General features: G+C 45.3%; 1 protein-coding gene across 1 annotated transcript; it reads right to left on the minus strand.

Annotated features, from left to right (window-relative positions):
- Window positions 1–992: 992 nt before the first annotated feature.
- Window positions 993–4,540, minus strand: LOC120657160 (glutamine synthetase cytosolic isozyme 1-1-like). Its single transcript, XM_039935421.1, has 10 exons — window positions 4,349–4,540; window positions 3,595–3,634; window positions 3,260–3,363; window positions 3,117–3,165; window positions 2,511–2,617; window positions 2,332–2,419; window positions 2,099–2,227; window positions 1,937–2,011; window positions 1,599–1,850; window positions 993–1,492 (listed from the first exon to the last, which is right to left on the minus strand). The coding sequence occupies exons 1-10, from the start codon at window positions 4,420–4,422 to the stop codon at window positions 1,340–1,342; spliced, it is 1,071 nt and encodes a 356-aa protein (XP_039791355.1). The 5' UTR covers window positions 4,423–4,540; the 3' UTR covers window positions 993–1,339.
- Between the last annotated feature and the right edge of the window lie 5,932 nt (window positions 4,541–10,472).

Raw genomic sequence — 10,472 nt, forward strand, 5'->3', positions numbered from 1 at the left:
TGCGGCGGGAAAGGGCTGATTGGCCGGCACGATCGGTCGCCTCGCCATGGATGGGCGCAGAAAGCAACGAATCAGCAAGCGCCATTTCGTGACGCCAAAAGCTAATCGCGGCTGGCTGTCTTGTAGCCATGGATTAGCTCTGATTTTTTCTCACAAACAACTCTGTTTCCAAGGAAAGCATTATATAATGAATGTGGCAGCAATCTAGCTAGAGCTCCGTGTTAAATGGCCGGTGGTCTGAATTTTCGGGTAGAAGAAGACAAGCCGCCCGTTCACAATCCGCGGCGCCAGTGCGCCCACGCACTGCCCGCACTCGGCGCAGCCATGATTGATAACTCGCCGCGTCAGCAACCAACCGGAGAAAGCCGTGGCCATTGGAGGCGCAGCAAACCAAGCCACTTTTGGGATAGGGATAGGAATTTACACCACTCACAATGCTTGTACTTCCTCCATTCCAAATTATAAATCATTTCAAAAAATTTAAAGAGAACCCATATTAAAATTTGACCAAAATTATAAAGAGAAATATAAAAATTTATAACATCAAATAGATATATTATGAAAATATAACTAACAAAGAATCTAATGATACTTAATTGATATCATAAATATTATTATTATTTTGTATAAAATTTGGTGAAACTTGAAAAATTTTGATTCTCCAAAATTTTTGGAATGAATTATAATTTAGAACGGAGGGAGTAGAAAAAAAGATGAGCACTCGTTATACTCCCTCCATTCAGTTTTGATAGATATATTTCCATATGACACAATGACCAAGGGCACCACAAGTGTGCTTATCAATCTAATAAATGCCACAGACTTTTTTGTTGGTCATCCAATGTTTTAACTAGGAACTCCTTGTAACTAGTGCTATTTATTGCCAATACCCATGCTAATAGTAAATATAGCTATCATTTTTGAACATTTAAGTTTTTGAAATATAGCTATCAAAAGTGAATAGAGGGAGTAATTTAGAACGGAAGGAGTAGAAAAAAGATGAGCACTCTTGATGCAAGTACGGATGGTACCACCGCTGCGGTACGGCCATTATTGGAGGAGAGGATTACACAAGTGATACCCATGGAAGTGCAAAGCATCAAAGCAAACAATGTTTTTGTTTTGTTTTCGCACAGCCCTTTCACAGATCTAACTAAATGCAGTAGTGGTAGCGGCAGCGGCAGCAGCAGCGTATAATCGGACAGAATGGAATGGAACGGAACGGATTAATTGGACAATTGCCGCGCCCAGCTCAATGCGGTCGCCGGAGGCAGCCATGGCGGCCGCCGGACCGACCGAGACGAGACGGGGAGCTGGGGGGAGTTTGGGCGGGGACGCTTCAGGGCTTCCAGATGATGGTGGTCTCGGCGATCATGGAGGTCACCACGTAGGGATCCATGTTGGACGCCGGCCGGCGATCCTCGAAGTAGCCCTTGCCGTTCTGCTCCGTCTCCCGGCCCACGCGCACCGATGCGCCACGGTTGGCGACTCCCTGCAACAGACAAACACCAAAACGAAGTTGGCACACGGGTTTCTTTCCTTTTCACTTCACTCGGCAGTCGGCAGGCTCCGGCACACCCGGGGGGAGACGGACATACCCAGCTGAAGGTGTTGATGTCGGCGGTCTCGTGCTTGCCGGTCAGCCGGCGCTCGTTGCCCTCGCCGTAGGCGGCGATGTGCTCCTTGTGCCGCAGCTTCAGCTTCTCGATCGCGGCCTTGATCACCTCGTACCCACCCTCGTTCCTCATGGACTTGGTGCTGTAGTTCGTGTGGGCACCGGCACCGTTCCAGTCACCCGGGATGGGCTTCGGGTCGAATGTCACCACCACACCAGCGATCTCGGTGATCCTCTGTTGAAATAGGGGACAGATTAGCGCTAGTGTTGCAAATCTTGCTCGGTTCGTTCAAGAAGATCGTCCAGAATTTGTATCCATACCTCAAGAATGTAGCGAGCAACCCACACCTGGTCACCGGCAGAAATGCCGACGGACGGGCCGACTTGGAACTCCCACTGAAACCAACAAAGAGTGTTTGCCATGGTCAGGAAGTTGATAGCTTCAGGATACAAAACAAGTTGGGAAGTGTGGTAGTATTTCACCTGTCCTGGCATGACCTCCCCGTTGATGCCACTGATGTTGATGCCAGCATACAGGCAAGCCTTGTAGTGGGAGTCAACTATGTCGCGCCCGAAAGACTTGTCAGCGCCGATACCGCAGTAATAAGGACCCTAAACATAGGCGATTGAAATCTATAAGGCGACACTCCAACAAATGTAGGACCAAATCGATGAAGCAACTCTTAAGCAAGCAAAAGAATCAAGTGATAGTGCACCTGAGGGCCAGGGAAGCCACCAACAGGCCACCCAAGGGGCCAGTTGGTGTCCTTCTGAAGGAGGGTGTACTCCTGCTCAATACCATACCTGCCATTTGGTATGGAACAATCACCGTCAATCATGCGAAGATAAATCATTTTGGCTTTTTATGATAAATATCTGGGGGAGCTTTGCATACCAGGGCTCCTCAGCGGCAACCTCAGGGTTGCTGAAGATCTTGGCGGCGCTGTGCCTCTTGTTGGTGGGAATTGGCTCGCCAGCTGGGGTGTAGCAATCGCACATGACCTGCAGGTCAAACAAATTCAGTGAACGCCTAAAGTGGTCCCTATCATTAGAGAGGTTAACGAAATGACCAATCGGATCAAACAAATTCAGTGAACGCCTAAAGTGGTCCCTATTATTAGAGAGGTTAACGAAATGACCAATGGGATCCCTAAACCATGGTTAGGTACACTGGGCAATCAGACCTAATTACAAAAAAGATATCTAAGATCATAACAACCAAGTCAACATGTCATATGATTTGCAGTTCTGCATAACTAGGCCAAGATTCAGAGTCAGAAATTGCATCAGGAACATTTAGTGCTGCATCAAGATAATTCAATCTATACATCAGCCTAAATAAAAACTAAATTATATTTTACTGTACATCATGTAGTTTACTTGAGACTAGCCACTTTTTTTTTCAAAGGGATGAACTGATCTGAGCTGACCCGATAACTGTAGCAGTATAACACATGAACATATGGTTCAGGTCACTTGGATGGTAAAAGTGGAAACTTACGAGAATGTTGTTGCCCTTCCTGAATGGGTCCTTGAAGATAGCCTGCGGGCTGCAGGATGGCACATGCCCAAGAGATAAGGATCATCATGTCTGCTACTAGAACAGAAACGATGCGTGCAAGCATGGCCTGGCATGACACTTACTACAGGATGACCTCGCTGTCCTCGCCGGGGGCCTGGCCGGTGCTGGAGCCGTCGTAGTTCCACTTGGGCAGCTTGCTGGGATCCGTCACCGGGCCGGAGAGGGTCTGCGCAGCGCCAACCAGATCAACATGAGTTTTAATGTGTCCAAAAAAAGGTTAATAATGGTTTAAAAAATAAAAAAGGAAAAAAAGAAGCTATGGTAGTGAGCTGAGCTCCGATATATAAGCCAAGGAACAGCTCATCGGATGACTTCAGAGATAAGTGATAAGGGATGAGTCACAACAAACAGTGTCCCGGCCTCCCGGGGTCCTAGCGCTTGGAATCTTTTATCTTACCCTGGCCTTGCTCCTGAGATCCATGCCAGATCCACCGATCCTGTAACCGAAAAGGAGCCATGCATTAAGATTGGGTCAAATCGCTAACAAACTGACCAGCTGCTCGCCATGCTCCTCGGAGCAGAGCAATCTAAGACGCGTTTAACAACAGGTTGGATCAATTAGCGCGTAAAACATAATAAGATTAGGAAGGCAACAGATCATCTGGCCGTGGCCCGTGGCACACGGAAACCCTGCGGTGCCGTGAGGGACCAGGTGGCCTGTGGCCAGCAGAGACTGCCGCTCTAAAGATCCTTCCCATAGGACAAACAAGAAACCTACAGCAAGTGCTTCGACTGCATCTCTCGTGAAGCATATCCTAAACCGAAGTCAAATATTCATGGGAGAATAAACAGGAAAACATGACAGATTTTTATTTGAGTTGAGCAGATAAAAACCAATTGATCACCAAGAGAAAACAGAGAGGTTGCACAGGGTGGCAGAGAAGAAGGGGAAAATACAGCAACTAATACTAGCACCGCTTGTGCCGTCGAGGACGAAAAAGAAGGCAAAAATCTGCAATAATCTCCCAAAACCCCTCCTCAAACGCAGCAAAGATCCTTCGTTCCCACGCGGCGGCCGACAAGAGCCCGTTTCCGGACGCCGAACCGCCATGAAAAGGAGGACGGCGGCCAGCAACATCGGTTCTTTCTGGCCGACGACGCAGAGGGGGCTGTAGCGTGCGGATTAACAAGGAGGACGTTGCCGTACGTACCATATGTACTCGGCGATGATCTTCTCCGTGGTGTCGGAGAGGTTGAGGTTGACGAGGTCGGTGAGGCAGGCCATGGCCGGCGGCGGCACGAGCAGAGGCTGGGAAGGAGGAGGAAGGGGAAGAGGGAGAGGAGGTGGTGCGGATTGAGACGAAGAGCTCGGAGGCGAGGAGGGCGGCTATATAATGGCGACGACCAAGGGATAGGAAACAAGTTGGAGTCCAGCTCCTGCCCTTGATCCCAACAATACGTATACTCTACTCTATACACGTACGAATACCGTAGCAAATCTTAACCTTTCTTTTTTTTTAACTCGAAATCTTAACCTTTCGAGTTCCGCGTATACTCTATTCGGTTATTTCTTCGACGCGGTAGGTGCGGGAAGCGACCGCCATGCACCGGGTTAGCCATCCACCCTCGAGGCTGACAAGTGGGACCAGGAACGATGGGGACCACGTGTCTTTGAGATGCGGGATCGAACGTGAAGAGTTGGTGTGGGGAAATATTGAATTCTGAGCGGGCAGCTTTATCTCCAGGAGTGGGTTGATTTGATTATGAGTTCCGAGCATAGGGGGGTAAAAAGGAAATTTGAAAACATTTCCGATGTATGGGGATAGTCCAGAAAGGAGCCGGAAATGATTTTTAAAATGTTTTTGGATTCAATCATGCTCCTACCTAAAGCCACCTCATTGGCACCAGCTTTTTTTACTGTACCTACCAATGGGATTGAAGATTCGAGGTATCGTCCTGGGGCAGGGCGGGATCTTCTACACAGCTGGAGATTGCACAGTGTCTTTTTTTTTTTATAAAACACAGTGCCTTGATTGTTCTATGCATGGGCAAGGTGGCTTCGTAAGCCAGCCCTATGGTGGTAACGGATCATCGTGCAAGAGTCTCCTCACAATCCAACTTTAATTTTATTAAATTTTATCTCAAAATTATATAAAATTATAGTCTAATCCTTTAAAGATCCCGCCTTCAAAATTATCTATGCAAAATTTTAAGACCGTTTACTACCCCAGCCAACCCTCGTTTCTAATTCCCTCAGTAATTTACCTTGCCATGTGACCTTTGTGAGGTGCTAGTAACGTGGTTATGCCAATTGGGTACGGCAAATCCTTTCAAAAAGAAAATGGAAACAAACTACTTTGCCATTTCAAATCCTAATATGTCTTATAAAAAGAAATAAGGGAGTATTCATCCTTCACAAAAAGGGAGTAATTATCATAGTTGTAAAAATACATGCCGTTTAAGACATACTCCCTCCATACTTGAAAAAAAATATCGTTTTGGACAGCGACACGGTCTCCAAAACTTAACTTTGACTTCTTAATTTTATAAAAATATTTATCGCAAAGTGATATATTTATACTTTTATGAAAGTATTTTTCAAGACAAATCTATTCATATGATTTTTGTATTTTGAAACTCAACAACTTAAAAGTTATTCATGATTTATGTTCCCAATGTTTGACTTGTCCAAAACGACATTCTTTTCGAGTATGGAGGGAATATATCGATCAAGCTTGTAAGATTATAACCACAATAACTTTGACAATAATGGTTCCCTTGTTATTACTGCTTGACATTTTGGGATAATGAGAAAGTACAAGAAAGTCAGGCATCACTATTTATTGTGGATCTTATGACACGAGCAACCAGATCGGATCTTTCCAAAAAAAAATCTGAAACGTAAAATTCATGTGAAGATTTATCTAGACTTCTAGTATCTTTAGTTTATTAGATTGTATAAAAATAAGTTAGTATTCCATAAAATAACAGTCACGGTGTGTTATTACTGTGTTGTATCCTTAACGCTTAGTAGTTGAAATATTTTGCAGAGGATAGAGGCAACACTATTTGCAGTAAGACGTGATCTTCGAAATAAAATGTTACTGTTATTATGGTAGCATTAACGGTAAAATAACTTTGTTGCTTGTGTTCCAAGGTATCAATTTTGTTCAGTTGTTATATGGTGGTGTTTGGGTTATTGCAGAGGAAGAAAAGCAAAACAATTTTGTTTCACTTCGCAAGAAAAAGAAGTTTTTTTTTTCTAGGATGTGTAAAGTGAGCATGGTCCAAAAAATATGAACCCAATGCACGTGATGCACCGTACACGGGGGGCAAAGAAAAAAAAGGACATCGACGCGTGTACTGCTGCAACGCCAGCACATCGATGACGGTACGGTACAGAAATACCTGGCTGCTTATTCATTACACCGACGCGTGTGGTGAATTTTGCTGTATCTGTCCATCTCTGATCCTATGAATCTTCACGCAAATATTAATTGCTGATTCCGTTTTGCGCTCTTGCTAAAGTTAGCCACCCCGCTTTTTTTCAGGGGAAATGATGAGACATTTTTGTCGATTCTTTTCTCACCGCGTACACCCAGCTAACAATAATTGCTGATTATGTATTTTGAAGTTTACTGAAGAATACATAGTATTTTTTTTGTTTCAGATCTTGCTTTGGATGCCTTTTGCTTCCGGTCAGTCGTGTGCCTGTGGTCCGTCCATTAACCACGTGCAGAAAATGGACGCCCTTGCCTGACTTTGCAAGCCCCATGACTCAAAAGGACAGGAAAAGGCTACCCCTCCTCGGAAGAGAACCAATCCAAGAGACGAACACCAATAGCGATCATCACGCGGTCGAATCGTGGACCATAAGAGCCAGTGTTACATTGTACCAATAGTTTCATGGAAACTCCCATGTGGATCTTGGATGTCCAAAGCCTCCGCACCGCAAACGCGCGCGCCTGCCGGTCGGTGATGGCATCCGATTCCTTGTCGCGGAGAACAGACACTGACACACTGTCGCGCTGCATTATTCTTTCAGATCGACAACCGATTCAGAGCTTCAGATATTCAGTAGCACATACAGTACCCAGCCGCCCGGCTTTTCCATCGCCCGTGCTCGCTGATTGTATCGCAACTCGAATCGCTCGCTTTTCCCCGGCTGAATCAGAATCAGATCGCTCCCGTCAGTGGCGCCGTGCATCGATCCCCATTTCCCCAACACCGATGCGCGGCAATGGGGCATGACTAGATGAAGATGAGCCTCCGATACCCATCTTTCTCGGCGGCGATCGATCCATCAGTTCAGGACGTCACCCAACCCTGAACTGAATCTGAATCTGAATTGATGCTGACCGACTCAGTAACTCATGAGTCATCTTATTCTTGGGAAGAGCAGTTACTACCATTTTGCTGACGACATGGAGCTACTTGCAAACTGCGTTCATAGTAAGTAGCAACTGGGGTGGGTTGGAGAATTAGTTGGCCTGTGCTGGCCAATGAAACCCTGGCTCCGTGCAGGGAGAAAGGGAAGTCCGTTGCGGCGTTGCTTTCTTCCCCTCTCTGTTTTTCTAGTGCTCTTCCATCTTCGGTGGTAACGAGCTGAAAAATATTCTTCTATTTTTTTGTCACGCAGATCAGACCCAGCTGAAGACAAAAGTTTCGATAGGCCAGACAGACAGATAGATGCATTGTGGTTTCTGTCCAAATTTGCCAAATCCGTGTACGTAGTCCTTATCACTTATCGGCTCTGGATAAAGCTCTGCTGTAGAGTTCATCCTGTGACCTGTTAAGTTCTGTTAAAAAGGAAACCTTCACACGACCGGTAGAGAGCCTGAGAATGTGGTGATTCTCGTACATATACCACGGTGAACGCACGCGATCGCGAGACGGGGGCGGATCGGGTAGGAATGTATATGATACGGATATTTTCTGACCGTATTCGAATTTGATCCGGTTTGGAAGGATTTTTCTCCATTCGTATTCAATTATGGATATTCAATATTTGTAACCGATCTGTATTCGGATACTAAAAGTTATATTTTTAGGATACCAATATCTATTATAATTTTATCCAGCTAAAACTAACACTGTTCGTATTCAGCTCCGTATTCAAACAAAATATAAAAACAAATACGATATCAATAATATTTGTCTGTATTTCATTCGTTTACATACCTGATCCCGGCATGGGATCGGACGCAGCAGGTGCCTGCACGCTAGGGCCACGCACGAACCTCATGAACAATTTGCTTCGTTCTGGACGTCTCGCACGCAGCAAGCACATGAACACCGTGTGCTGCAGCTTCACCGGATGGAGATGTGCTCTGCTCGAATGATGCCGAGATCTGACCTCTCCCCTCGGAAAATATTGATAAATGAGAGATCCGACTTTGTTAAGGAAAACGCAAAAGATTCCAAGATCGAGATACGAATCTGTTAACAAATCAATTTTCTTCGAAAAAAAAAGTTATAAGCAATGTATGTTGCTTGCACGTACTCTACCACAATTATTAGAGTTTTTTTTTGAGAAGCTAAAGTTAAGTGCTAAACTTTAGCACCTATTAGCACTCATATTTTTGCTAAAGTTTTTAAGTCTTGACTAAACTTTAGACAAACCTATTAGCATTTCTGTTTGAATACAAAAGTGCTAAAATTTTACTTTTACCCATTAGCACTTGGATCCGAACAGTACTCAGTAACAACCACTATTCCAACTCGCGAATTTCGTCGAGAAATGACAAGAGCTGAAAAATTATTGTCTAGCCAGCTGCTTTGTGCCAATTATCGCAATGCTTCTTAGCATCATCGTTGTCATCATCATCTATCATCTAAAAAGATAAGTTTTCTATTATTATTATAATAAATTTTCATAATCCATCTTGGAGTCAACGGCTAGACATGTCTCTGGAAGACATTGGAGTTTCAGCTGTGTTCATGAGTTCATCAGCGCTACCGCCGCATTGCCCCTCTTTCTTGGCTTCAACAACGGAATCAACAATGCATCCAACAACAATAATACTCCATTACCAACGTTTTTCTCCCATTTCTTTATTCGCCGTGCGATTTCAATCTTCCTGGGGCGTTGCTCTCGTGGTGGTTTCTGTCCAGGGAGAAGGTGCAAGGAGTAACGCAACAAACAGCTGCTGCATCGCACGTCGCAGATCTCCATCCCTGTCGCCGAACCCGTCGCCGTCCCGCGTACAGCGCCGGGCGACCGGTACGGATACGCGTCGCCTACGCGCCCTGTAAAGCTACGCCGCCGGAGTCGACTTCTTGGTCCCCGGCCGGCGAATGGATCGCCGGTTTTTTCCACCCCTCTTTTGGGGTATACCATGAATCGATCGCTAGTTCGTTGGGACCCTTCCAGGTCTGAAGAAAAAAAGGGCTCGATTCGATTCCCGGTGGTTCACATCGCCCGCCGCAACTTTTGCTTCACAGTATTCCTGCCGGCGGTCGATCACGGGCGAGGAGTCGCTGTCCTGGACTCACAGTCACAGGTCGGCGAGTCGTCGGTCTTGTTTCTTGTGTGCGCGCTGGACCTCTGAATTTTTCCATCGCCCGGTGACAGAGGGAACGTTGGTAACCAGCCAAGCCAATCATGGAGTTTCTGCTCGAACTCAAATCCAGCTGAAATTAGCTGCGGAAATGGTACTCCACAAATGAATGCAATTACAAGATCTGTGCCGATCAAATTAGTTTAAATTTGATCAAATCTATATTGGATACTATTAGTGCTTATATTTCTAAATAAATTTATTATCTAAATATAATCTATAACTAGTCTAATGGTTATTATTTGTTCTGTATCATGAATGTTATTATTTGTTATGTAAATTTAATTAAAGTTCAAACAATTTGATTTCTCGGAAAATAAAATTGTATTTTTTAGACGGAGTGAATAATTGATATGGGCCACGTCGCTGTCACGTCTGGGGAACCAGTCGTGTGGGCACTGCGGTAGGAATGCTTGCGTTGTGCGATGGCTACGCGGATGAATGGTGGTGATGGCCTGCCTGACTGAGAGCGCAGGGAGTGGTCAGGCTTTGCTTTGCCGGCCATGCTCTTGGATGTATTCCTCCGTGCCATTTTTTGACTTCGTTTTCCTTCGTCCATGCCATTTTATCCACTGTTTTCGCGACGGATTTTCCTGATTGATGGTGCAGCTCCGGAATCTGCTTTAGAATTGTGGCCCTCGTCGAAGACTCTCTGGAGACGGACCAACAACCACCAAATGGGGTCTGGAGGTGAGGTAATCGTCCGACTTGGGCCTTGTTTATATGCGAAAAGTTTTGGATATAAAGTACTATATCACTTTCGTTTGTATTTGGT

The sequence above is a fragment of the Panicum virgatum genome, chromosome 1N (assembly GCF_016808335.1).
Source record: "Panicum virgatum strain AP13 chromosome 1N, P.virgatum_v5, whole genome shotgun sequence".
Taxonomy (NCBI): Eukaryota; Viridiplantae; Streptophyta; class Magnoliopsida; order Poales; family Poaceae; genus Panicum; species Panicum virgatum.